This window comes from Siphateles boraxobius, unplaced genomic scaffold, assembly GCF_051911475.1.
Source record: "Siphateles boraxobius isolate OS27281-9 unplaced genomic scaffold, OSU_SipBor_1 41, whole genome shotgun sequence".
NCBI classification, from domain to species: Eukaryota; Metazoa; Chordata; class Actinopteri; order Cypriniformes; family Leuciscidae; genus Siphateles; species Siphateles boraxobius.
The window spans coordinates 24,532,227-24,559,601 of record NW_027509042.1 but is presented as its reverse complement, the minus strand read 5'-3'; the positions used below and the strand labels follow the sequence as shown (position 1 = coordinate 24,559,601).

General features: G+C 37.4%; 3 protein-coding genes across 10 annotated transcripts in view; 1 reads left to right on the top strand and 2 right to left on the bottom strand.

Moving 5' to 3' along the window:
• rhot1b (ras homolog family member T1) overlaps positions 1-4,999 on the top strand; it is a 28,720-nt gene extending 23,721 nt beyond the window's left edge. For 2 of the 3 annotated variants that reach the window (XM_077199005.1, XM_077199007.1), the window contains 4 exons: positions 1,031-1,153; positions 1,373-1,575; positions 2,850-2,972; positions 4,345-4,999. In XM_077199005.1, coding sequence (XP_077055120.1) covers positions 1,031-1,153; positions 1,373-1,575; positions 2,850-2,972; positions 4,345-4,462 — 567 coding nt within the window. In that variant the 3' untranslated portion in view covers positions 4,463-4,999. The remainder of the gene's footprint in view (positions 1-1,030; positions 1,154-1,372; positions 1,576-2,849; positions 2,973-4,344) is intronic. The other variant, XM_077199006.1, reaches the window with a different exon arrangement.
• cd7al (cd7 antigen-like) lies at positions 4,581-16,337 on the bottom strand. Its single transcript, XM_077199039.1, has 6 exons — positions 16,171-16,337; positions 15,840-15,883; positions 11,870-11,923; positions 6,982-7,335; positions 5,891-6,006; positions 4,581-5,393 (listed from the first exon to the last, which is right to left on the bottom strand). Exons 2-6 carry the CDS (start codon positions 15,874-15,876, stop codon positions 5,217-5,219), a joined length of 738 nt encoding a protein of 245 aa, XP_077055154.1. The 5' UTR covers positions 15,877-15,883; positions 16,171-16,337; the 3' UTR covers positions 4,581-5,216.
• Positions 15,330-26,579, bottom strand: znf207b (zinc finger protein 207, b). Of its 6 annotated transcripts, none has more exons than XM_077199022.1 (12): positions 26,274-26,579; positions 25,733-25,859; positions 25,520-25,658; positions 25,239-25,424; positions 25,086-25,161; positions 24,950-25,002; positions 23,114-23,256; positions 22,138-22,230; positions 21,570-21,782; positions 21,226-21,373; positions 16,788-16,978; positions 15,330-16,578 (listed from the first exon to the last, which is right to left on the bottom strand). In XM_077199022.1, the coding sequence occupies exons 1-11, from the start codon at positions 26,312-26,314 to the stop codon at positions 16,818-16,820; spliced, it is 1,380 nt and encodes a 459-aa protein (XP_077055137.1). In that variant the 5' UTR covers positions 26,315-26,579; the 3' UTR covers positions 15,330-16,578; positions 16,788-16,817. The 6 variants fall into 6 exon arrangements, with proteins under 6 accessions (XP_077055137.1, XP_077055136.1, XP_077055135.1 ...); XM_077199021.1 differs by having other exon boundaries at positions 16,796-16,978; XM_077199020.1 differs by having other exon boundaries at positions 15,330-16,978.
• Between the last annotated feature and the right edge of the window lie 796 nt (positions 26,580-27,375).

The window sequence follows — 27,375 nt, the reverse complement described above, 5'->3', positions numbered from 1 at the left end:
CTAATAAGGCCTGGAGAAGATCCTCCCCTAAGGGTTGAACTCGACCAATCAGAAAGGGGACATGTCTGAGAGGGAAAGTGGCTCTTAGTTGATTTATGGATCTTTGTCCCTAGCAAGATTATACCTTCATTAATGCTAAAATAGCTATAACACATCCACACTGCATTCTAGAAGAAGGTGATGTACATCAAAGTGTGAGTCATTAAATGAGGATTAGTTAGGTAGGAGGCATTATACAGGTGAGGTTACATTGATCGTTAGTTTGTTGTATACCAGGATACATACCATAATATATACCTAATAGTACACGAGACAGTAAACCATTTACACTGTTTCTTTCACAGTTTTATGCATGTTCATTTATAGATCAGTTAGTCTATGATTAATGCAGCAAAGTCTGTTTTAAAGAGGGTTTCTGTTTCATAGTCTCTCTCTTGAGTATGTGACCACATTCCTCGGAGGTCGTAAAATCTCCTTGTCATGCCATGTAACATGACACTGTTTCTGCCCTTGTGTTTGTTCATTTGGGCTGTGTGAGGAGTTTCATAAACCTTTGTATATAATGAATAATTAGTATGTGTCTGATTGGTCCATACCCTACAATGTTTTACTCTACCATGTAAACTGCACACACCCCAAACGCTCTGATCTAGATACTTCAAAAAAGTGACGTTTTCGCTATGGGTGTGTGTGTGTAATTTATGCTGTAGAGCAAAATGTCCAAGTATCATCAAGTTATATTTACCACAGACCTTCTTTTTCTCATAAACTGAAAAACCCCAGTATAAAACCCCACATGAAAATCTTGAGGAAACCACAGGCGAATAAGGCTTTCTGGGTTTTGACGGAAGACTAATTCGCTCTATTGCAGTACCTCAAACCATTTGAACTTACATTATGCATTTAATCCATTGTTCAGAGTTCAGAGAATTGACCACCATTTATCATTATTTGTACTATTTATCAGTTTCTCGAAAAGTAAACTGAATCTTTTAAACTTTGTTCTTAAGTTCCTATGTTTTTCCTTCAGCTCCACGAAGTCTTTCCAGATTTTGATTTCCTGTCTGAGACAGAACTTTCATGTGACATTGTGTGTCTGATCTATGATGTCAGCAACCCCTGCTCTTTTGAGTACTGCTCACGAATCTTCAAGGTTTGCTATACTGACAGTGTTGTTCACAGTATTGTTGTTTTACACTTTGATGTCAATTTTTTTTTACTATCTAAAGAAAAAGCTATGCTGTATGTTTAATAGAGAGGGCAATAAGTTCACATTTGTGGTAATGTTCCTTTATTACTATAATTTAAACATCCTATATTCTGCATGTATTCTGATATGTGTTCTAAATGCACGTTTTACCTCATTTCCCAGCAACACTTCATGGACAGTAAGACTCCATGTATGCTGATTGCCGCAAAGTCAGACCTGCCTGAAACAAAACAGCAATACTGCATGACTCCACTGGAATTCTGCCGCAAGCACAAGATGCCTCCGCCTCAGTCCTATACCTGTAACACAGTTGCGGCTCCCAGCAAAGACGTCTTCATCAAACTCACCACCATGGCCGTGTACCCGTAAGTGTGTTTACATTATCCACAATTATAATATTTATCGGGAATTTTAACACATTTGAAGCACAGTAGAGTTTGCCTCTGATTGTTTATTTCTTTTAGGGTGTTTTAAGATTTATTACTATAAGTTACTATTTTTGAATTCTCTCTGTTATCTCTGTTAATTATCTCTGTTAACTCTTTCCCCTCCATTGACAGAAACTTCCGTCATTTATGAGACAATGCTTCCCTGCCATTAATGGAATTTTCCGGCTTTCCGTGTTTTTACTGTTATATAGTGGGGGGCGCTATTAGACATATTCTGAAAGAGTACTGAATCTCCTGATCAAAAGATATGTGCAAAAGAAGCAGAAACGAGCAATATCATATGTAAGCGGATGCATATGTAAAATAATGCAATCATCAACATTGAACAGCATATAAATCAAATATTACCGAATGAAATGTCATCCCAGTAAGAGCTATAGGACTGTGCAAGCATTTGGGGGTGTTGATGGACTTGATCTACTCAATCTATGCTTTGATCATCGTTCTGAATCCGATCTAGATGAAGCCTTTGACAAAAACACGATTTTCTCAGCTTTTTGCTCAAAATGATGCTGTTTTTATTAAACTTACCCACATTTAAGTGTTAATAAAAAAAAATAATGCATTAAAAGCTAGAATAAAATGTTTTAAAAGCAGATAGTCTGTTCTTTCGTTTGAGATATTGCATGATCAGATATTCATACATCAAGATATTTTGGGAGCTTTTAAACTTTTGTGACAACGATCAAAAATGCTGGCGCTGGGTGGCAATTGTTTTCAAAAACGCAGGCGGGGAAAGAGTTAATTTACCGCTCTTGTTTATCTCTCTGGGTATTTTTTTTCAAATGCAGATAACAATAAAACTAGTACATGGTCAGGTGGTTTACTCAGAAGCGAGTCAGTTTGTGAAGTCCCAAGCATGTGATATCATTTTTTCCTTCATTGTGTAAGACAACAAAAGAGAAAACAACAGAGAATGTTCCACTTGTTAGGGTTGTCAATTTGAGTGTTCCTCAAGTTTTTTTAAACTACTTTTACTTTTTGCCTTTATCTGTTAATTCAAAAGTACACTATATCTTGTTTCTTAGAAATGGCTGGTCTTGTTGAACCAATATAACAATTAAACATTATACTGGAAAATAAAGTTAAAATGACACTTTCATATGTTAATTCAAAAGTACACTATATCTTGTTTCTTAGAAATGCCTCATTTCTGTCATGTGCTTGTATCTTTTTCTGTGGGTTGGCAGCCATGCGCGTCTACGCTGCATGTGTACCTGTAACAGGTGCACTTTCTGTCTGTGTCAGAACTTCCTTAACTCTGAGCTTGTGCAGACGGTTCGGACCAAACTCTACACTGTCGTCTTTAGCAGGTTCTCAGGATGTTTTTATCTTGCTTCATTGCTTTTCCTCTTTGTTTTTTACTTATCTCTACTGCATTTATATTTATTCATTCACTTTTTTCCCTCATTACTCTCATGCTGATTCACATACATTTTCTTTCATTCAGCTTTTTGTTTTGCTAATAAACGTTTGAATGTACCATATAGTCATAATACTATATAGATTATTTGAAAATGCATTGTGGAGAGGCCCTAGGGAACAGAGCTGCTGCAGTTATGATCTTCTGTGGACTGTCACCTCTTTTCAGAGTTGGGCTGTAGATTTTTGGATACTTTTTCAAACGATTTGTGAAGCAGTTTTCAGAAAGTATAGTTACAAAGGAGATTTACAAATAATAGTGTCTCAGAAATTCCCCCAATGAACAAGCAAAATGACAAGGAAAAAAATCCCTAAGATATTTAAGTAGATGAAAAAAAATCCTTTGTAGGAACAAAGATTCTGGGGACTCTCACGCTGGGGAAGCCCATCTCCTTATGCTTTATACAAACATTAATGCCTGCATACAAACACAAATGTTACTTTGAGGATTACAGGTATTAATGATGATATGTGTATTAATGACTGTACGTGTGTGTGTGTGTGTGTGTGTGTGTGTGTGTGTGTGTGTGTGTGTGTGTGTGTGTGTGTGTGTGTGTGTGTGTGTGTGTGTGTGTGTGTGTGTGTGTGTGTGTGTGTGTGTGTGTGTGTGTGTGTGTGCAATTTACGGTATATTAAAAAACAAACCATGCAATATGCAAGTAGTAGGGATATACCCTTCACATTATACCACATATGGCTGGTCTTGAGACTGTCACAGGTGTGGATTTTGGGTTGCTTGAGTGAATTGAACACTTTCCTGGACATTCTACATGATTCTTAAATTCCATATCTTGTCATCCTCACTTGACTTGCAGCTTGTGACATGCAGCAATTCAGTTTCTCATTTTTTAAGTTGCAACACAGTGGTTCAGCTATTACCCTTTTCCTCTCTATTTCCTCTTCCTAAAGTATCTTTGTGTTCTCCATCTGTCATTGCCAATTTCTTGACTCTGAAATTGTCATCTTTCTTCATCTTTGACTGAGTTTTGTTACATTTTAGTGTCAAGCTTTTCCTCTTTTCCTTTCAATAACACCGTTTGTATATTATATCTATTTATTTGAATTCTTTGGTTTGTCACTTTTCAGGCATCATTGTTCACCAAACGTGTGTTTCAGTTTTCCCTACAGAATGTTACTAAATGTTTTATTGGTAATTATCTTAAGTTGCAGCCACGTAACTGTATAATTAGTATAGTTCTAAATGCAAGCTACTAAACATTAATTGAACCTTTTTCTCTTCATTTCTGTTTGCTATTTTTTTAGGCATATTACCCATGCTGACCTGAAGAGCTCTACATTTTGGCTCCGAGCGAGTGTTGGAGCCACTGTTTGTGCTGTTCTTGGCTTTGCCATGTACAGAGCCCTCCTCAGATCTCGATGAGCAGACCCTAAAACTTACATCCCTCACTTCCTGTCTGCCCTAGCTATCTTCCATTTGCAGAAGAATCAATAGAAACAGGAATATTTAGTTTTTAAGAAAGAATGCATGACCCAACATAGCTGTTATATTTCTATTTATTGTCAAATGCACATTCCCACGTCTTGAGACTCTATTTGAGACAGAAAGCTATAAAGTTTTTCTTTAAACATGATACAAGCAAATTGTAAATATGTACATGAGAGATACTATTTATTTGTTGCCATGTGAATAAAATATATAGCATTCATATTTAAAGCAAACATAGACTGTTAGCGATCTGTGGTCCACTGTTTTTTAGCCAAAACCAGCCAAGTGACAGATAAGACCGGAAGCCTGTCTGTGAAACTGTGGAAACACTTTATCTAAACTTTATTTGCATGCTTTAATGTTTTGCATAATGTCTGAAAAATGATGTGAAAGTCTTATAAGCAGCATTTTTTCCCCCTTGTTAGTTTCCATCATTTTCCAACCTTTCAATAAACTGGTCCTGCAACAGTATTTTGTGATATCGCAAAATTTTTTACTTGGAGACTGTGCAGACAGTGTGAAATTACATGTCTTAAAAGTATCTTTAACAAAGCGGTATAGATGAAAAGACCAATTGTATGCTATCAAACACCTTTTAAAGCAGTAAAGTCTTGTGGGTCAGCTAAAGCATCATCATGAACGTCAACACTCTAGTAGAGTGACTTCTTATTCATTACATTTCATTGAATCAGTTAACATAGAGGTTTTCCTTGCTGAACAAAGTGGCCACAGAGCTGTTTGCTTCTTCCAGTTTTGCAATATCAGTCTGAGAGTTTGTGGCTTTTCTTTTGGCTGGCCGCACCCCAGTCATCTCCTCATAAACAGGAACTACAGGCTGTGGCTTTCTACGGTTGGGCCTTTTACACTGTGTTAGAGGAAATTGGCAGAAAGGAAGGTTTAACTGAATATATAGTGGGGAGTAAACCATATATGGTCAGAAAGACACCAACTTTAAACCACAAAACGCTGTCAACAGTTTCAGGATTTTTATTTAATTTTGGATTTTGTTGAACCAATATAACAATTAAACATTATACTGGAAAATAAAGTTGCAATGACACTTTCATATGTGTTCTTTCTCATATTATCATTTTATTATAATCATTGACATTTTCCCCAATGATGGGGTCCCTAATATAGGGACCACATTTTTGAGGAGGAGGAGGGAAAAAAAGGTCTATGGACCCATTGTTATATGCACTTTCTTCTATTTTCAGTGAATAGCAGACATCTTGACCATAATCATGAGTATTTCTGTTTCATGTTTTTTAGCCTAAATAACAACCTAAACAGGGTGGCATAGCTTACCCCACTCTCCCCTATCCATTGAATTTAAAAACAAACTTGAAACTAAATACTTACACAGTAAGCTGCAGCGAGAGTGAAAACGAGAACACCCAGTAGACATGCAGCTCCAGAGATCACATACAGCAATGACAGGTAACTTAAACAATCACACGAGTGCAATGGCTCACGAGCTGTAACACAGTTACAACAAACACAATCACAATAAAGGAACACGCTGCAATACTACTGTATATAGAGCATTGTATTTCCATAGCTCTCGTGGTTATTTTCAATTTAAGATATGCTGCGGATTTTGTGATCGGCCATCAATAAATATACATAATATATATTTTTATTTTTGCACAGGTACAGATATCTGACCTATAAATCAGTCAATAAAGAAATAGGCTGATTGGGTTATTTAATAGTATTTATTATGGCTATTACTAAACTTTAGTTCATACTAAACTATTATTGAATTATTGTAGGATAAGTAGGAGCCAAAATAATTATGCACAAAAGCTATATTTTTCAGTAAATGCACTAGGTAGGTTTCAGCCCAAGTTTATTTTATTTAAATTTCCAGTCTTAGGTACTGTAACAATCATCTACAAATAAAAAAAGAACAATACACAAAACCAAAACAAATGCTTTTCTGGTTTCTGCTTGACCTTATGAGTAATTTGAGACTTTCACTTCTTGACTGCATCATTGTTTAGTTTGACTCACAATAGCCTACCTTGATGCATAAACTGGGGTAGTAAATTGCAAGTAATGTAACGTAGATCTAATTGTATATTTGATGGATTTGAAAATGTTTCATTCCAGTTTAACATGACTAGGATGTTGATTGAAAGATTCATAAGGTAAATAATACACTGAAAATTAACAGTAATCAATCTGTTCCTGTCGAGGTTTATTAATTGATTGTCCTACATTTATATCCAAAAATAACACACCACACTGCATGAAAATAATGCACTGAGTTAACTATTTAACCTACTGTTGAAAATGAAGCGCATCTGTATGATTTCTGTTTCTTAAGGTGATAGCATTAAATGCAAGAATAACCTATTTCGGCTATCCACTGTTTGGACGGGACATAACCGATCTACACTGTTTTATGTAAACACATATTTAAAGTAATATAAATAAAGGTCACCTACAGAAGTCTTCAACATAGATGAAGAACTCCATCTTGCCAGGGATATTCTTATCTTCTGGAAGACTGCCATAGTAGAATTCACAGTGGTACACGTCTATGTCCTGACCCTGCAGGTTTGAGATTGTCAGATGAACTGTGTGGTTGTACAACTCATCACGAACTGTGATGCGACCCTTGTCCTCAGATTTATTGATAGTTGGTAATAATCCATCCGAAAGATACAGTACTCGTCTGGACTGCAGCAACCTGCGTTTCAGTGAAAAGGCGAATGGTTTTCCCTCCTTATTAGTTGATTCGCAGGAAATGTCAATGGATGAATTTCTTACTCTGTGGATATAAACAATACCTCCATGTGCTGAGGTGAAATGGCTACAAGTTAGTAGGCTAACATTTTTATAGATGAATACCATGTATTGAAAAAGTAATGAAATTACACACACTAAAATAACTGCTTATGCTGCGTCACACCATACGCGAATAGAGCGTCAAATTCGCGTCTAGTTGGACGCTTGAACATTTTGAATCCATTCGCGCGTCCAAAGCGAAATTGACGCGCGTAAAAGCGAAAAATTGAAATCCGCTTCTGGAGGGAGCGGAACAAGAGTGACACTGAACACTGAACAAGAGCCTGAAAATCATTTTGTATTATACATGGATTGGACCACACAGTTTTGTTCTAATAAATAAAAAACATCACCTAGGCATATTTAGTCATTTAACATGCTTTATTCTCAACACAAACACTGAGTGTGTGTGTGTGTGTGTGTGTGTGTGTGTGTGTGTGTGTGTGTGTGTGTGTGTGTGTGTGTGTGTGTGTGTGTGTGTGTGTGTGTGTGTGTGTGTGTGTGTGTGTGTGTGTGTGTGTGTGTGTGTGTGTGTGTGTGTGTGTGTGTGTGTTGGCGAACGTTCTCTGCATGAAACCTGTCTCTGACATGGTTCTTCTTAAAGAAACCTTGGATGTCCTGGTGCGGTGTAAAAATAAACAAAAACCCATTCAGTATAAATTACACAGAGTTGTAATTATAGTGCCTTTAGTCTTTAAAACAAAAGATAAAAGTAATATGTGGGTCATTCCTGGTATGCGGTGACATTTTGGCTTCATAAATGTTGGGGGAAAAGGGCATGATTTTCATGTTTTTAGCATTCTATCAAAATAGTGACATGTTTAACATATAGGTTTGATGTTTGACATATAGGTCAAGCTCAGGGACTCTATAATAATAATTATTGGTAGATTGTTCAGACACTGTCCATAAAAATATTCCACCTTGTTAGGGACATATACGTATATCACATAGGGGTGGGAGATATTGACAAAAATGAATCTCTCAATATTTTTTTTTCAATATCTTGATATCGATATTCAGACGATATTTTTGCAATCCTTCAAAGAAATGTGTGTAAACTGGCAAAGAAGTTCCAGTTGGTCTTTTGACTTGCTGCATTTGACATATTATTGTATAGAATTACTAGTACATAAAAATATGAGACATTATTGATTTAAAGACTCCTAAACTGTTTAAAATAATAAAATATTATTCAATAAACATTATTGATTTAAAGACTCCTAAACTTTTTAAAATAATAAAATATTATTCAACAAAGTCTTTATTTTTCTTTTATATTTTTAATAGGGGTGTAACGGTTCACAAAATTCACGGTTCGGTTTGATACGATACAGTGGTGACACGGTTCGGTACGTTTTCGATACAGCAAAAATAAAGAAATGCCATAGCAATTTCATATTTATTAAAAGAAAAAATATGTTTAAATAAGTGTGAGTTTTCCTACATCTTGAAACTTTTCGTTTTATAAATGGGGGTAATCTTTGAAGGATGAACAAATAATGTTTTGGTTATCACATTAAAAATAACATTTAAATAACATATAACATTTGAGTTTTGAAGTGCTGGAAAAAGATGTTTGACGTACTTGAAAGCATTTTAATATTTCTGCCAAACTTCCATGGTTACAAGTTAGTGTTACTACATTAAATCCATGGTGAATGATCTGTGGACTTAAAACCTATAACTAGTTCATTCATGGAACGATGTTTCTCCTGGTTTCCACGTCAGCGCTGTTTGATAGTTAATAACGAAGAAATTGTAACGCTTCTCACTAGATCTCGTAGCGATGTTATTACTTTAGTGGCGAATTCAAATGCTTTGGTTACTGGATCTCTTATGCAGTACGCTGTCGCTTAATCAAGATCGGCTCGCGCTGCACTGAAATTCGTCCGAACTGATAAACGGTCCGTGAAGCACAAAATAATGAGTTTCGAATTCGTTCCGCTTTCATTTCATTTGCCATTTGATGTTGCGTAACGTTGTGGTGTTCGCTCCAGCGCGGATTTTGGTCGGCAGGAAAAATGGTCCAACCACCGGGATGGTTCGGCTTGTAATGCGTACCAAACCAATCTCTTGGGAAAATGTATTCCATCGTTTGGACTCATTATACAACGTAATTTTCTAATGATGCAATCACGAAGCTCGCCTCTTGAGGACGCCACAGACATTTAAGAAAATCTTTTTAACTTCAGACTTCATTTTTCCGCAAACAACGCATATTTTGCCTTTTCTAGCAGCTATTTTATTAATCGTACATCGGCTTTACTCTTTACGATTTTGGATTGTTGCTACAACCTAAGAAACGTCATAACACACAGGTAAGAACTTCGTAGTTGTATATTGCAAATTAGTAGCAGCTTAGGCTACTCTCGTGCGAACGAGGAACGATTGTGATTTTGTACAAAAAAATAAAATAAACAAACCCCTACAGTATTAAAATCGCTACATATAATTGTTTAGAAGGTTATAGTGTGCATTAGTTGTTTTCTCTTTAACTTCCTTCAGCTCTTTTCATGTTTGGGGGGTCGGATTGTACAAATTATTAAATATTCGATATCCCAATTTTGCGTATCTTCCAGACAACAATTTGGATATTATCGTCTAAACGATATATCGCCCACCTCTAATATCACAACATGTTAATAATGTAAATGTTAAACAATAATGAGCTTTTCTTGCATATATGTCCCTTTTGCCATCTTAGATTTTTTCTTCTTCTTGAAACAAGCAAAACAATTTTTGATGAATCGAATATGTTTAACATTCCACCCTGTTAGGTTTATAGATCTAACAGGGTGGAAAATTCTGAGCTAAGTTAGCCATAGCTCTTTGAGTGATCAACATTTTTAGCTAGCTAACCTTCTACAGATGAACAGAACTTTTATAACTATGTCAGATTTGTTTTTACATTTTTTTGATAGGACAAACATTCTCCATAAAGTAGCCTAACAGGGTGGAACTTTAAGGGTGGGACAAGCAGGATAACATTTCAAAAACTAAAAAAAAAAGTTAGGAGTGAGAGCTGAAGCATACCTCAGTTTGTAAAGTTGAATTCCAGCAGGTAAAAGAAAATAAATTTCACTTCTTGAATATGGTCTCAAGGAAATTGCAGTTGGACTTGGAAGGCAAAAAAGTAGGCCTACATACTAACAGGGTGGAAGATGACTTCAGTTACGCAGTAATTGCAGAAAATTTTAAGAAAAAGACCTATATTTCCACATGATTTATACTATGATTAGAGGCAATTTCGCCTAGTCTATAACATAATTTAAAAATATTTTGAGGTTTTTGTCATTTCATGGTTTATATTTCTTGCAGAAGTTGATTACTGTGCACTGAGGACATGATATAATTGAATGCATACATCAATTAAAATTGTGTAAAATACAAAATAGTATTTTTAATGTCTATTATCTCTGATTAAATGGTATACTTAATACTTAAATCTACAATTTAAGCCATTTATTATAAATATGTGACTCATTTTAGAGGTAGCCTAATATGAGTAAATAAATCATTGGGACAGGAAAGTCACCGGATACCAGGAATGACCCATGTATCTATTTTATATTTACGTAGACGCGCTGCCGCGGAATAACACTGACAAGTCATATGCCGAAATTACGTTAGCTAATCTAACGTTACTGGCTTGATCAGTCACACATGAAAGTAATCAGACCAACATATGGTGCGATATTTCAAAATATATACTGTAATTGAGTGTCTAGGCCTATATACCATAAACAGTGACGTGTCGAGGTGTTTCTCTCTCGCTATCCTACTGTTTGAAAAACGCGGACCTGTGATTCCGCTTTGCGAATCGCAAATCAAGCAGTGATTGACAGCGCTCTGATCCAATGGCGTTGGGCATTGTCAGGTTGACAGTAAATCCAGCTCAATGATGTTGGGGGGGGGGGGGGGGGGGGGGGGGGGGGGGGGGGGCAGTGCCACCCCGTGCCCCCCTTCTAGACACGGCCCTGACCGCATCGGTCCGAGGCTCACCCTCATCCTCACCCACCTAATATTTCATTTATTTTTATTTTGATGATAAATAGAGCCTACAAAAGTTATTAACCTGTCCAGTGATTTTCTCTCTCTCACACACAACACTGTCCAGACACGAAATATGTTCTTGCACTAAAGTATGTTGGTTGTCAAATCTAGATTTGATATGGAATAAATAGCGTTCAATCCAAAATTAATACGTCTCATATTTTGAAATCAAGTTAGGCTATATGATAAACGCGCTAAACGCCTCATTCGCGCCGCAGGACCTCTTGACGCGTGTGAACGCGTATTTACAGTATAAATTGGGCTTTAACATGGAAATCACTCGCGCCAGACACTCTATTCGCGTTTGGTGTGAACTGCTAAAATAAAATCCAACAAGTCTATGAGTACACTTTTGTTAAACTTTAAATAAACATAAGTTTCCCTCCTGACCATTTTATATAACACAGAGTATTAGTCAATCTTCAAATTATCTTAAAAAAAGAACACTATAACAAAAAAAGGTTAGAACCAGTATGGAATTTAACTTACCATTTACAGAGGGGGTGATAAGAAACAAGAGAACAACATGTGCATACTTCAAACCTAACATTATAGAAGAGGAAATTAAATGAGAATACAGTGACTGTGGTAAGAAAGCCGAAACTGTCTGAGTGTAACAAATAAATAATCTCAGATGAACATGAGGAGCAGAGTGTTTTGACTCCACCTTGAATGGGGTGTGGGGTTCGGGGGCCTGTAAAGATCAAGAGGAAAAGGAAACCAGCATTGGGTGGTTTGCCAACTTCAGTTAATCATTGTGAAACCATAGATTTTTGCATAGTCATTTTCACTTAGTTAAATGTGTAATATGTTTGATAATAATATTTACTAATGGAACCATAAATATGAAAGTACAAATCAATCTCAGTCGATTATGAGTGGTATCTCAATCAAAATTACACAAATGAAATTAACTGTTTCATTGCAATCTAAAAAGATAGAAGAGATAGAACAGACTCAGCTCTTTTCCCTGGATACAACAACCAAATGAATCTGAGTTGTTTGAATAAAACTGACCTTTTACTTTTTCAATGCCAATAACTTTTTTCTGAGCTTATTCACCTCAGAACCAACAGTTACACTGCCTCTTAGAGGGAGTAGGCTACAGAACACAGACAGGACTAAACAAGAACAGATTTGGTCGTGAAAACAGGTTATCAATCTGCATCTGGACACATGTACATGTTACACATCTGAGAGGGCAGGAAAGCAAGTAGTCGAAAAAGGATTATCTTATGTAGAAACATTCAGCTGGAGCCACAGAATGAATATTTAGACCTATCCTTTTCAAAGTCAGCAAAATACTGTATATAATTTAGGCAAAATGTTTTTGCATTGTTATTCGGCCAAGCAAAGAAGGAATACACAACAATAGACATCTGGCAACAAAGACAGTTGGACTTTGCTCCAATCAAATGCTACATAGGTCAAGGGACCCAAACTCCACCAGGTGACAAACGGAGAAAAAAGAAGAAAAACCTTGGGAGAAACCAGGCTCAGTTGGGGGACCATTTCTCTTAGATCAGGGGTAGTCAACATCAGTCCTGGAGAGACACTGTCTTACATAGTTAAGATCCAACAACTGAACCAGCTAATCAATTTCTTCAGGAGTACTAAGGCTATACAGGCAGATTTTTTTAGGGCTGGAGGTAAACTCTGCAGGACAGCGGCTCTCCAGGGCCAATGTTGCCTACATCAGTCCTAGATGAACGAACACGCTGGGAAGGGAGAGTTGTTGTCAGTCCAACATTAAAACTGGAAATTGCATCTTTGGAGAATATGCTTACTAGTGAAATATTTATAACAAAATGTTTTCAACTTTACCTTTGTAAGGAATAGGGGTTTAGGCTTTTTAAAGTGTAAAGGTAAAGGAAACTTCTGTGAGAATCTTAAAATGTGGTTCCTTTTTTTCATAGAATAGGCTATGTGTGTTCTCAGAAATGTTTTTTGTTATATTCATTAAAATGGTTTAACTGTTACGTCTCAGGGCTGAACATAGAGGATTTCTGCAGACAACATTTCTCATGGTCTGGCAATCATCTGTAATATAAATTTGAATATTAAAAGTTTGCACACTTAGAAAAGAAGAAAAAAAGGTGTTTGACTGTTGTTAGTTTAATTAAAACGAGCTAAAGCAACACTCTTTTGAACATTTTGTCACAAATTAATTTTTAAACTATTCAATCCACCTATTTAAAACTAAAGTTTATCTTACCCATTTTAGTTGACATTACTGTAACTGGGCATTATCTATTTTCTCACAAACCATCTAATGCTGGTTTCCTTATCCTCTTGATCTTTAAAGGCCCCCAAACCCAAAACCCCTTCAAGGTGGAGTCAAAACACTGCGCTCCTCATGTTCATTGGAGATTATTTATATCTTAAAATGTCAGTGCAATTGTTTTATCTCAATATTAACACCAGTAACGTATTTTTCTAAGGCATGTCTTTAAAGCAACTTAAATATCCTAGTTGAACTAAGGCCTAATCCTGGCTAAATCTAAGCTCCGTCTGTAAAACACAGGCCTAAGTTTTTTATTTTTCAGTAAGGGAAATACCTGTTAGTGTTTAATGTTCCATTATGACAGAAATTTAGAAGAGTTTAAGAGTTAATGTTTTTTAATTTTGTGGTTAACTCTGTGATATGATACTTATGGTGTGAGATTAGTTGATTCACTCACAACTATAATGTCAGTACCGACACCAGCATTGCCTTATTTGTTCATTCTGTACATTTTATATACTGATCCATGATTCTGCACCCAATAAATTTGTTTGTTCAATGATTTTAATTCAGTCTTGAAACGTGATCCTGCAGATTTACATGTACAACATCAGGCCCTTCCTATCGAAGCAAGCTACACAACTATTTGTACAAGCTCATGTTCTATCCAGACTTGACTATTGTAATGCTCTCTTGGCAGGCCTTCCGGCATGTACTGTCAAACCTCTGCAACTGATCCAGAATGCTGCAGCAAGAGGTCTTTAATAAGCCGAAGAGAGCACACATCACACCTCTATTCATCAATTAGCACTGGTTGCCAATTGCATCAAATTCAAGGCACAAATGAACAACCACTGGCTCAGCACCCCATACCTAAACTCACAGCAAAGCGCCCTCTAGCCTGCGTTCTCCAAGTGAACGCCACCTTGTGGTGCACAAAATCACTTTGACAGATCTTTACCTTGACTGTCCCATGTTGGTGGAATGACCTGCCAAACTCAACCCGAGCTTTTTTGATTTTCAATAAACGGCTAAAGACGCATCTTTTTCATCAACACCTGACCCATTACACTACAACACTTACAATCTATTCTGTATATCTATTTATTTTTTTAAAAAAAAGTTGCCATGTACTGTGCTAGACCAATTGTGACTAGTCACAGCACTTACACATTGTTGGTGTAATTGGTTCTATTGTTCTGCTTATTTGGAAGTCGCTTTGAATAAAAAACATCTGCTAAATGAAATGCAAACAAAACGTCTCCACACAAATTAGCACAATCAGTTTAGGTCGATACTGTATGAACGAAAGAAGTTCATTTAAAAAAATGTTTTGTTGAGTCAAGTTAAATTCTTAAACTGTCATACTAACCAGCAATAGTGCATGGTTGTTTGCTAAAGTCATTTCTGGTTAGTAGCCTATGACACAGGAACTTACCAAACTAATTGGTGGAAAAGTTTTACTTGATTTCATTGAACAAACCTTTTTTTATTGAAAGTATATTAAATGTGTACAGTATGAGAAATTTTGCCAAAAGATGGTTTTAATACTGTGGCCGAACCATCTCCACCATATAACGAAGCTCATTCAAAACTCCTCAATTAGCACCAAATAGCGTGACAAGAGTGGGCAAAGTTCTTTTCATGTGTGGAAAATAACCTTAAAACCATTTTGACTGGTACTGTATTGTGTATTAAAATCCAAGCAATGAAACAAACTCAAACTAGAATACAGTTGTTTATTTCACAACATCAGTCCATAAAAAACCCTACCTTTCTGCTTTAAATCAGGAGCAACAATGATAACTAATCTTCTTGGCAATCCAAGAAAATACCAAATTAGGAAGTAAAGATGAAAACCTATGGTGTAAAATCAAGTAAACCACCCCCGCTCCTGGAGAGCTACTCAATCACACCTGGAATTTCAAGTAATCCTAAACACTATGATTATAACATGTGGTTCAAGTGTGTTTGATTGACTCTGAAAGACAGTAGATCTCCAGGAGCAGGGTTGGCTACCCTAAAATAGATGAATTTAAATTGTGTGACTGTCTGACAAACACTTAACTGGTAAATATCTTCGGTCAAATTTTCCTGCTTTCCCCAAACGATAAAACAGGCATCACATTCTTCTTGAGAGGAATCCGTTACATGAGACTAAAACTCATGAGTGAAATACAAAAACATGCAGTAAAATTGGATTCTTTGCAATATAATTCACACAGCGGGTCTTACCTGCAGACCAGGAAATGCTTCCAAGCCATCGTACCATTTTAATACTGGTAAGTGAGAAACATCACATCAAGCATGTCATGTCAGACAAATGTGTGGTGCAATTCAAATCCAACTTCTGGAAAGCTCATTCATGCAACTAGGTTATTAAGCGAAAAATGTATCAATGGACAGTTAAAAATATTAAGGAGTGATTACAGCTTTAATCTTTACTATGAATAACTTTTAATGGCGTGTGAAGACTAAATGCCTATATGAACATTCCAGAACAAATTAGTTATTGACAGAGTGAGTGTATCTGTTACGTCATAATGGCTTTATCAAGAAAACCAACCTGCCTGAAGACTCCAATGTACAGGAAACACTCACATAAAAACAAAATCAAGAAGAAAAAAAAATCAAAATTAAGCATGTTTTATTACAATGAACATAGCAAAAAAAAAAATTAAAAAATGAAACAAAATTACAGAGAGACGCATTTACCCTTGTGCCATTTAAACCCTGAACAAATGGAGGCAAACAGTTAAAAGAAAAAAAGACCATGACAACAGTGATCTGAAGCCCTCACCAATCTGATGTTGGGGACGTAAAGTCCAACAGCACAGTATGGTGCTGTGAGGGCTTCACTACTATGATAAAAACAGAAATCTTACTGGGAACTTGCCTTGTGCATGGAGATACTGTTAGGCCAGCGGCTTCAATATATTATGAACCTTTGTCTAATACACTGTACTTGTACAACCTGAATGAAACACAATAGGAAGAAAAGCAATACATGTATCAACTGTAACATTGATACTGCCGTTATCTTCTTAGTCTTTTTATTTAAGGGCTGAATCCAATACTTTTGTGTGATATTACATATCTTAAATGTCCGGTTTTTCTTCAGCAGTGGGTTTAGAGCTCATTGGTTTGGCTACATTAAAAGCACAAGATGAGAAAAGGTTTAACCTCCAAACCTAGTGGGACGACAGCGCTGTTTCAGTATCGGCTGCCTGGAGACATTACAGGTGGCCTTATGCCCATGGGAGGCCCAGGTGGGGCAGCTTGGTATGGGGGCACCATTGGGGCACCCTGTCCATAAGGAGGCATGCCACCAGTCAGATAACTAGGCATGCCCTGTGGAGGACCACCATACTGACCTGAAAGCAAAAAAACATTGTGATTAAACTAGAGTGAAAGTTTATTATTTGTGTTTTTAAGTTCTGTCAGTTTAAAAATCAAGCGCAAGAAGACTACAACTCGTGAAATGACCGTCTCGGCGAGTATCCTCGTAAACAGTCAGTTTGTAAACAACTGACAAAGAAAACTGATGCATATCATTATATTGGATCCGTGAATTTATCTTGAAATGACAGCAGCTGCAGCTGTTTGTGTCTCCACGAGTGATAAACAACAAGCTTTAACAGAGTTAAACAAAGTCCATTTTTTCCAATATTGTGCAGCCCTAGACTAAATTTTACATTTATATAATGAATTAAACAAGACTGACTACTAATATTAAGCATATAACTCATTTTGAAGGAGTTTGGCCTGCCAAACTTAATGAATTGAGCGAATCAATCACTAATCACTTATTTTAATGTCAACATAATTATGGAATTAAAGTAGGATTATAATAAACGGATAATCACTGTCCTTGATTATGATTGGCTGTTTGAATCTGTAAAAAACTTTAAACATACACCTGTAATTACATCACTATTACAGCACCACTGCACCTGTTTGTTGCCTGGCAACCATTCTGATAAATATTGACCGATTGAAAAGTTAATAATAAAATGAACCGCAGAGTATCATTACACAGAAAAAGTGGCAGCTCTATTATTTTGCGTTTACACCACAAGACTTAATGCACAGATCATGTGACATACAGCATCAGATTGTTTTGTTCTGTCTATTGCTATGGTTATCATTGTCTATCGGATTCAACTGTGCATTTTAATACAGTTGTCAATCCAGAAACTTTGATGTGTAGTTAGCAGTAGCCATGTGCCGGTATCAAATTTTCATGCTGCGATTAATTGATTGAGCTTTTATCACGGTATACGGTATTATCACGATATTTTAATTGCACAAGAGAAACGGATGGATTGGGGGATGTAAAAAACAAAACAAAAAACAACCTGCATCACAATAGGTGTAATTATTAGGGGTGTAACGATTCATTTGTTTTCTCGATGCATCGATTACAAATCCTGACGATGCATATGCATCGATCTTGAAACATGTATTTTGAATTGTGAATCGTTTAATTCGGTCAATATTCGATTTATAATGCTAAGAATCGAATAATTTGCGTTTCTATAGCGATGCAGTGGTTTAAAATATATAAACATTAAATGACTACATGCGTGAATTAATGAGGCGTTGTGCGGCGTAATTTCGCGCCCTCACAGCTCTCCTTCACAGATACTCGCTGCACTCTTTACCATTTTTCACTGGATTTCACTTTCACTGGATTTATCTATTTATAATCTGCGCTATCTGAATACTCTCGTCCTACTACTCGTCTCTCTAATCACTCTCAATGCGGGCTTTGGTAAATTCTCTCCCCAAGGTGACGTAATACAATGCATTGTGGGGGAAAGGAGAATCGTTGCAAACCGCTGTAAGATAGTACCTACTTTTTCGTATTATATTTCGTTTTGTGATACCCAACAATATAAAATACAATGGATAACAGTTTAAATGTTTATTAACAACGAGCAAATTGCACAAATTCGTTGAAAAATTAACCCTGCAACACGGCCTTTAAGGTTTAGTTGGGAAAGTTCATGGTATTTTTAGTCTCATCATGGAAGGATGTTTAATGTACCAGGAACACTTTAAGGTTGTGAATCCATTAACACTATCCTACAAAATAGTTAGCATGATGAACTAACAACACTTTTAAAGCCTTTTTAAATCTTGGCTTACATTTCTACAAATGCTAAATTATAGGCTTTGGAAATATTTTTTATAATAGATTCATTAAAAACTAACATTAACAATGGACAAAATGTCGTTGGGTATTTTTGTCCCCGCTCTCTGACCCCCCGAAGACCACTGTGTAATTCACACCCTGACTAAGACCCATTGGGGGAAGCATTTAAATAATCCTATGAATGCATATAAAAAAAATGAAGAATCTAATCGAATCGCATCGAATTTTAATGTGAATCGCATTGAATCGAATCTTTCTGAATATTCAAAAATCGTTCTTGAATCAAAAACCTATGAATCATGAATCGAATCGATTTGCCCAAAGATTCACAGCCCTAGTAATTATGATTTTCAAAACATTTGGTAACTAAACAGAATTTTATTAAGTTTAGTGACAACATGTTACAATGTTTAGATGGTACAATGACTGGTAGGCTACTGTTAGTATTATTGCTTAGCACAATTTTCATGATTTCGGTTCAATTCTTGATTTGATTTCAATTTCTCAAAAAAAAAATCTCACATAATGCTGTAAACATACAGAGAGCCCTATCAGCTGGTATTATTAAAGGTTAAAAATAAATTAAATATAATGCTGTTTTCATTATAATAACAATTATGCAATGACAAGTAAAAATACAATAAATATGTAATATAGTGCTCATATTTAGCAAAATACTCCTCTCTATAGCTATTTTTTTCTAGTCGACTAACGTGCTGGTCATTAAATGGCTTTCCTGAGGTAAATGTAATATTCTGTGACAATATAGTTCTCCTGCAGTTTAATTGACCTCTTTCAGTGGTTGAAAACACTGATTGATCGATATTATGTATGCGGCATAACGTAATATCACGTAACATTAGCGCCAAAACGGTATTTATTGTCTGAATTTCGTAATAAAATGGACAACCTGAGAGCTGAGAATTCTATTCATATCAAAAGTAACCTGCTCTGTCTAGTCTGTCGGTGTCAGCGTTAGGGCTGGGTACCGAGTTCGGTACTTTTTAGGTACCGACCGAATTGCCTCGATACTACCGAGTATCGAAACATGTCTGGTTTTTCGGTACCAAGTTTCGGTACCTAAGTGGATAATCTCGTCAACGTCAGTGAAACATTAAACATGCAGCATGATTGGCTGTGGCGGAAAAACACTAGTTTACGCGGCTGCCCAGAGCCTGCCTCGTCGCACGTGAGGCTATAGTGTGTGTGTGTGTGTGTGTGTGTGTGTGAGCGTAAGCGTCCAACCCAGATAGATAGAAAATATGTGGAAATTATCAAAAGTGTACCTATGTACCCGACTCGATGCCATAAGCACACGATGCAATATTTTTGACAAGATAATTGCTGCCAAGACCGGTAACACGGTAAATCTGCACTTAAAAGCGCACAGAATACACTCGGGAGTAGAAAGTTTATCCGCCTTCGACTACAAGAACTGGAGCGCGTCACATATAAACCAAAACTCAGCGTATAGGATACTTGCCTCACAGACATGAGAAATAGTTCTATATATGTTCAAAATATGTCTACTTTTAAACGAAACAATTACAAATAAATAGTTTGATTACCTAATCCATATAGGCGTGGGCGCGCGCGTTCACTACTGCAGGGATGACGAGTCAGCATCGCAAATTCGCAATAATCATCTTTGCAGTCAACACGTTTAGTAAACAATTGTTCATTAATAAACAATTAAAATATCTCCTTGCTATCGTTTCCCGACACATCCATAATCATTAGGCTACTTTTGCCAGTGCTTTGCGCAAGCTTCATGTGTGCTGAGCGCGAGGCATATATACCGCACCCGAGTAGCCTACATTTAATTCAATTCACATTTATTTGTATAGCATTTTTCACAATACATATCGTTTCAAAGGAGCTTTACAGAAAATGCATGTGTCTAAATTACAATTTAGAGTGATCTGTTATCAGGGTGACTGTGTGTAATGCATTTCAATTAATTTTCATTCAGTTTCATTGTTAAACAATGCATTAAGTTAAGGCAGAAACAATGAGCTCATTGAAGTAAAGAATACATGTTGTTAAATGATTAGGAAACAGAAAACTTTAGCATTGGTGCTTTTTTACAGACTCAAAATATGAGTGTAAAAAAGTCAACAAACTGAAAAAATAAAAGTTTTTTTTTAGGTAATGTTATATTGATAAAATTGGTATCGAAAAAAGTATCGTTCAGGAACCGGTATCGAAGTCAAGGTATCGGTATCGAAAATTTTGTTACGATACCCAGCCCTAGTCAGCGTCCACTTTGCTCCGCGATCTTTCTCTACGTGAAAAAATTTATGTGTGGCGTGAGAGCGTGTGAAAGATGTCGATTGTGTGAGCCTTGGCAGCCCTGACAATTAGAAAGGGGATAAATCGTCGGCAGCGTTCCTCCTTCCGCCATGCTTCTTCTCCATGTGAGGATTGTGACAGAAATGATAGGACCTACAGACACAATCTTACCATGTATGGGATGCCTCATTCCAGGCTGCTGAGGAGGTATCATTCCTCCCACTGCTCCACTAGGGGGAGCCGAGGCAGCAGCCACTGCAGTCTGCCCAGACCGAGGGATTAGCCTCTGGTACCTAGGCAGCTGAGCCCGTCTCTCTTCCTGAATTGGGGCCGGGACAATAAAAATGTAATCAGACACTTGCAGTAACAAGAACAAACTTTAGACTGCATGTATTCTCACAACATCACTTAATTGGTAAAATTGTGCTTTTGCAATATTCCCTTTAACACCCGAAAATGCATTCACAATTACTTACTGTCAAAAAAAGTAGTTAGAGCAAAACTCAAGCACTCACCAGCGAAATATCCTCATCAGGGTGCATCAACTTACTGGTAGCACTCAAGGTGGTGAGGGTGGCTGGCTTACTTGTGACTGTGGCAGGGGGTTTGGCCACAGTGCTGGGGGAGACAGCAACAGAAGGAGTGGAGGAAGGCTGGGTGTAGGCTGGGAATGTCACTTTAGGAGAATCAGAGGTGTTTGATGATGGTCCTGATACAGTCTGCTGCGCCTGAAAGGAAAAACTGACATTTTCAAAACATGCTTGGAAGAAAAGCAAATGTCTTGCCCAGTCAAGAAGGGCTGGTTTGGATAATTCTAGAAAAAAATTAATTATTTTTATTTTATAAAATTCGTATAAAAAGAAAATACAAATTTTAATGGTCCATATAACATATATAACATGCTGAACGCAAATAGCATATGCATGCATCAAGAACCGAATCAAATCACTAAGCAGCTAAATATTGGCCTAAATACCAACACCACAGCTTCATATGCAGGTGTGCATATACTAATGACAGAAACAAGCGTACTGATCTGCATGCTGTGCTGCAGTAAAGAGAAGCACACAAACTAGTGCGTACTTGGGCAGAGCTAGGGAACAGAGGCTTAGAGGAGGCAGACTGTTTCTCTGCACTTGCAGGGGTGGCACTGGGGCTCGCAACACCAGTCCCCATCTGAAGCACAGAGAGAGAGGATAACAGTATATACGTGTATATAATATATATATATTTATTTTATTTTTTTAAAACACCTTTACTTAGCATCTGCGATGCTTCACGACATCCCAACAGAAAGACTAGCAACAGCAGAGTCAAACAACTCTCAATAAGCTGCCAAGAAATACAGTGTCAGAGTGTAATGTTAGAAGATGGCGGGCCAAAAAAGACAGTCTTAAAAAGCTTACCGAGGTCCTAAAAGCAGCCGCTTCGAAGAAACTGACAGGCAAGTGTCAGTACGTAGCCCATAACCAAAGCATAATCCAGCTGAAGGTACTAGAAATCGCCAAAGAACTGAACTTATCCACCAGCGAGGCCCATCATTTCTTATTTCGGCTACGTACTGACGCATTCGCCTGTCAATATCCTCGAAGCGGTGTAATGGATTAGCGCTTGCCCTCCGACTTTAGGTTGAAACTGCTGTCTTTTCAGCGCTATGAGATCGGCCTAAGGAAAAAACATTCATATCCCCTGGATCAGATAATGCGGATCAAACACCTGTGTCAAACACCTGTGTCACAGTGAAAACTACTAAATAGAACTTCAGGTTATTTTTATGGTAGCTATGCCATAAAGTGTTCATTTCTTAATGTGATTGTTGTTGGTACATTTCCCCAGTGTTTACCATACTTTAAATACAAAAATCTTAAATTTAAATATGAAAAATATGCAATACGAAAATAATTTTCATATAAAGTATTTTCTTTAAAAGACAAGATTTGGTCATTAAAAAGCCTTTTCTCAAAAGGTACATCTTGAAAAGGGGGGGTGGGGTGTCTTATATTCGTAACAATACGGTACTAATCCAGCAAACAAGTCAGTCTGGTCCTACGTTCAGTACCTGCACAGCGCTGGGGAAGAGAGGTTTAGAAGCAACAGACTGTGTGGCAGGTACAGCTGGTCTGCTAGCCATACCAGGAGCTGTGACAGGGGCTGCAGGTGCCATAGGAGGCATGCCAGGCCTTGCAACATGGGGTGGCATTCCTATAAACAAGAAAATTGTTTACTACTACAACATTTTGACAGTTTTCCCCAATTCGGTCTATGCTTGAATATGATTACAGATGCGCAAAGTTTTGGTGACGGAATATGTTGGGTCAAAACAGCAAAAAGAAAGTATTTTCTTTTAAACCCAATGATTTAAAACATAACGGTTATTAGACGCTCCTCGGATGAAGCGTTTTGAGTGTTTCATGTGCACAATATGCATAAGCTATAACAGGTAAAAATGTCAGCAGGATGGAAGCACTTTACAGTGACCAAAAATTCTGCAAGGAGTAGCAATATGTAAAATTTGTTCAGGCAGATTGTTGCCAAAAACCTTTACTATAACTTGTTTAATTTACTCAAGAACCGAACCCTGAACAGTATACAGAGTGAAATTAGCAACTTATTTTTTTTTTTTTACCAAAGCCGAAATTAAAGTTTCCTTTAATTTAATTCGCATTGTGGCGAAGGACGGCCGAGAGACGTGAGAGAACGGCGCGAGGCCGGTGGTGCGATTGCTAATGAGCAACACCTGTGAAGCACACCGGTCTCGCATCTCTCACGGAGGAGCGGAAGCATAAAGGAGGAGCGACGACGTTGATGATCGAGAGAGGAACAGGCCTGTATTTTAGTTGTGTTGTGTTTTGTTTTTGTATTTGTATTTTACTTTAGCCAGCAGTCGTCCACGAGGGGCTCCTGGCAGTTATATTTATTTTCGGTAGCCAGCAATCGTCCGCGAGGGGCTGCTGGCGGTATTTTGGTTTGTTTGTTTTATTTAAAATAAAGTTTCTTTGATTGGTCGCCGGTTCCCGCCTCCTTCCCTGAACGTTGCTACATGCATCACTAAAAATAACGACTTAGTCATTAAACTATTTAAATAGACTAGTTAAAGGGTTAGTTCACCCAAAAATGAAAATTAAGTCATTAATTACTCACCCCCATGCTGTACCAACCCCGTAAGACCTTCGTTCATCTTCGGAACACAAATGAAGATATTTTTGATTAAATCTGAGACGTGGATCACTGCTACATAGGCTGCCTAAGGGAATGAAACTTGACGGCCCAGAGAGTCATTAAAGAACATGTTTAAATATTCCATGTGCCTACAGTGGCTCAACTATAAGTTTATCAAGCGACGAGACTACCTTTTTTCTGAAAAAACCCCCATAAATAACGACTTTATTCGACTATTCCTTTTCTTCCTTGTGGGCCTGAGACGAGAGTTCAAGAGATTTCCACGACGCATGCGCGAGAACTGAGAAGAGGACGTTCTTCTTCTAATACTTCTTGTTCAGTTCTCGCGCATGCGTCGTGGAAATCTCTTGAACTCTCGTCTCAGGCCCACAAGGAAGAAAAGGAATAGTCGAATAAAGTCGTTATTTATGTTTTGTTTTTTTTTCGGAAAAAAAGTATTCTCGTCGCTTGATAAACTTATAGTTGAGCCACTGTAGGCACATGGAATATTTAAACATGTTCTTTAATGACTTTCTGGGCCGTCAAGTTTCATTCCCTCTGGCAGCCTATGTAGCAGTGATCCACGTCTCAGATTTAATCAAAAATATCTTCATTTGTGTTCCGAAGATGAACGAAGGTCTTACGGGGTTGGTACAACATGGGGGTGAGTAATTAATGACTTAATTTTCATTTTTGGGTGAACTAACCCTTTAATATAAATGTCTACAACACTGACCTGGTGGCATGCCAGGCATCATCGGATGCATCATCCCTCCCATTGGCATCATGCTATTCATAACAGAACCAAAGATTAATCACACTGGACTATAATAAAAAGGTTATAATTTACATAAAAGAACATTGAGACCTACCCCGGTGGCATGCCTGGCATTACTGGTGGCATTCCAGGAATCATTGGTGGGACACCAGTCAACATATGTGGCATGCCTTTAGGAAAAGATATGAAGTCTTAATGGGCCACACTTTTGTTTGAGCTGTACTCTGTAAACTTTTGTCATACACACCTGCATAACCATGTGGCATGCCTTGGGCATGAGCTCCGTGATGGATGCCTGCCTGGGTCAAAGGAGGCATGTAGGCAGCCTGAGGCTGAGCAGCAGGCTGCTGAAATGATGAAGGTCCGGCTTCATCATCGTCATCGTCATCCTCCTCATCAGAATCATCCTGATTCTGTTTCTTCTTCTGACTCTCTGCTCAGACAACACAACAAGGTTATATCTGTGACGGACCATTCTATTGACATTTTACAAACCACTTAGATTGCCTAAGCACTATTACACTGTACCATGAGACTTTTGTTCAAGTACTCTTCTCCGATCTTGCATGTCTTTTTCTGGAATACCCTCCATGCCGTAGATTTCCAGTTCTATGTCTGTTCTTCCTGGTATTGCATTAGGAACTCCGTCAATTGTCTCTTTGTGGACCTTTAAAAAAAGAAAAAGATTTAATTCAACACCCCTTAGCAAACATCAACGTATATCTTATAAAAGGTCCATACCTGCATGCAATGTATGGCTAATCCAGGCCCTGTGTACAGCTTCTTGTGACAAATATGACATTTGAAATGTTTGGCTTTCTGGTGCTGAATGAGAATCTTTTCATCATCAAAATCTCTGTTGCAGTACCTTAAATTCTGGTTAAGGGTCATATTCAGGGAAGGAGATTCTATAGAAAATGCTATAAATAAAAAGAAAGATGTGAAATGCTTCACATGAAACTTTAATGTTTTACAAATGCATCTGACTGCAGTTCTAGATCACCATTACAGCGCAAAATGTTCAGAAAAACGCCTAGCTACGTTGATACTGCTATATCGTGTCTAAAATACTCACATAACCCTAACAAACATGAAATTCTAACTAAAATGGCATCAAGACAACACAATGTACCAGTACTAAACATAAAGGCTTCTGATTTTCCTTTAATATGTAGCAATAAATATAACTGCAGCGTGAGACTGACAGAATGAGCTTGAATTCATGATCACGCTGCTGCAACACAGCACTGAACAGGCCGCACCGGGTCATGGAAAAGGATACCAGCACCAAGGCTTCATTTGCTTCTTCTTCTTTCTTCCCATTTTAATAACAACTAGTTATATTCTTCTTATCCACAAGGGAAATGGTTCAAAGCCGTCAATACGCACAGATTCTCGATTTCTGCTCGGAACCCACAAGAAATGGCGCGGCTCCGCTAATATCTCTACACCCACAATGCAGCGGTATATGACGCAACCACGCAGCTGCGTCACGCGCTCCTGACGAAGACTATGACGAAGACCCCTTATTCCCCTCCCACATAGGAATCCGCACAACGTCTATCTGCTTCATCTTCTTCTTCTTCTTCTTCTTGTTTTTATGGCGGTTGGCAAATAACGTCTGGTTGCATTACCGCCACCTTCTGAAATGGAGTGTAGGTCTGGATAAATTATTTCCCTACACTTAAATTATCTTTATTAAACCTGTTCTTCTAAAAAAGGAAAATAAAAACCCAAAACAAAAATCTCCCGAATTCCTTAGCAAAATATCTCTTACTTTCAAAGGTATCTCTTCATCTTCTAGCTGCTGGATTAACTGTTGTCTCTCATTACTATATCTAGTACATTCTTCAATAGCATGTTCTATGGTATCCTGTGTGTTACATACACTACACCTCCCATCAGCATGTTTTTCCATTAAAAATAATGTACTGTTTAAGCCTGTATGCCCAAGTCTCATTCTTGAAATGATGTTCTCCTCCTGTGTATTTCTGCAAGTACTTCTACTCACCCCCACTCTTTTTTGGATATTATATAGTCTCCTACCAGTCTGACCATTATCCCACAACACTTGCCACTTCTCCTTTATCTTTCTTTTAATGATTGATTTCACCTCTTCTTTACTATACTTAATGCTTAAACTTATATACTCCATTTCTGTTGCCTTTTTTGCATACTTATCAGCCAACTCATTCCCTATTACTCCTTTGTGGGCAGGAACCCATACAAGTCCAACATTGACTCCAGTTTTAATTAATGTACTAGCCATTTGGACAATTTCTACAACAATGTCTTGTCTAGATTGTGAATTTATGTTCTGAATACTCATCAGAGCTGACGCTGAGTCTGAAGCAATTACTAAACTTCTTGGCCTGTTACTCACA

Coding starts and splice junctions, on each gene's coding strand:
- cd7al (XM_077199039.1), bottom strand. CDS start 15,876: ATGGTACGATGGCTTGGAAGCATTTCCTGGTCTGCAG. Junction 6,007..6,981: donor CATCTATGTTGAAGACTTCT/GTAGGTGACCTT, acceptor ACTGTGTTACAG/CTCGTGAGCCATTGCACTCG. Junction 5,394..5,890: donor CTCTCGCTGCAGCTTACTGT/GTAAGTATTTAG, acceptor CCTCTAACACAG/TGTAAAAGGCCCAACCGTAG.
- znf207b (XM_077199020.1), bottom strand. CDS start 26,314: ATGGGAAGAAAGAAGAAGAAGCAAATGAAGCCTTGGTGCTG. Junction 25,425..25,519: donor ACTTGAACAAAAGTCTCATG/GTACAGTGTAAT, acceptor TTGTCTGAGCAG/AGAGTCAGAAGAAGAAACAG. Junction 22,231..23,113: donor TCTTCCCCAGCGCTGTGCAG/GTACTGAACGTA, acceptor TCTGTGCTTCAG/ATGGGGACTGGTGTTGCGAG.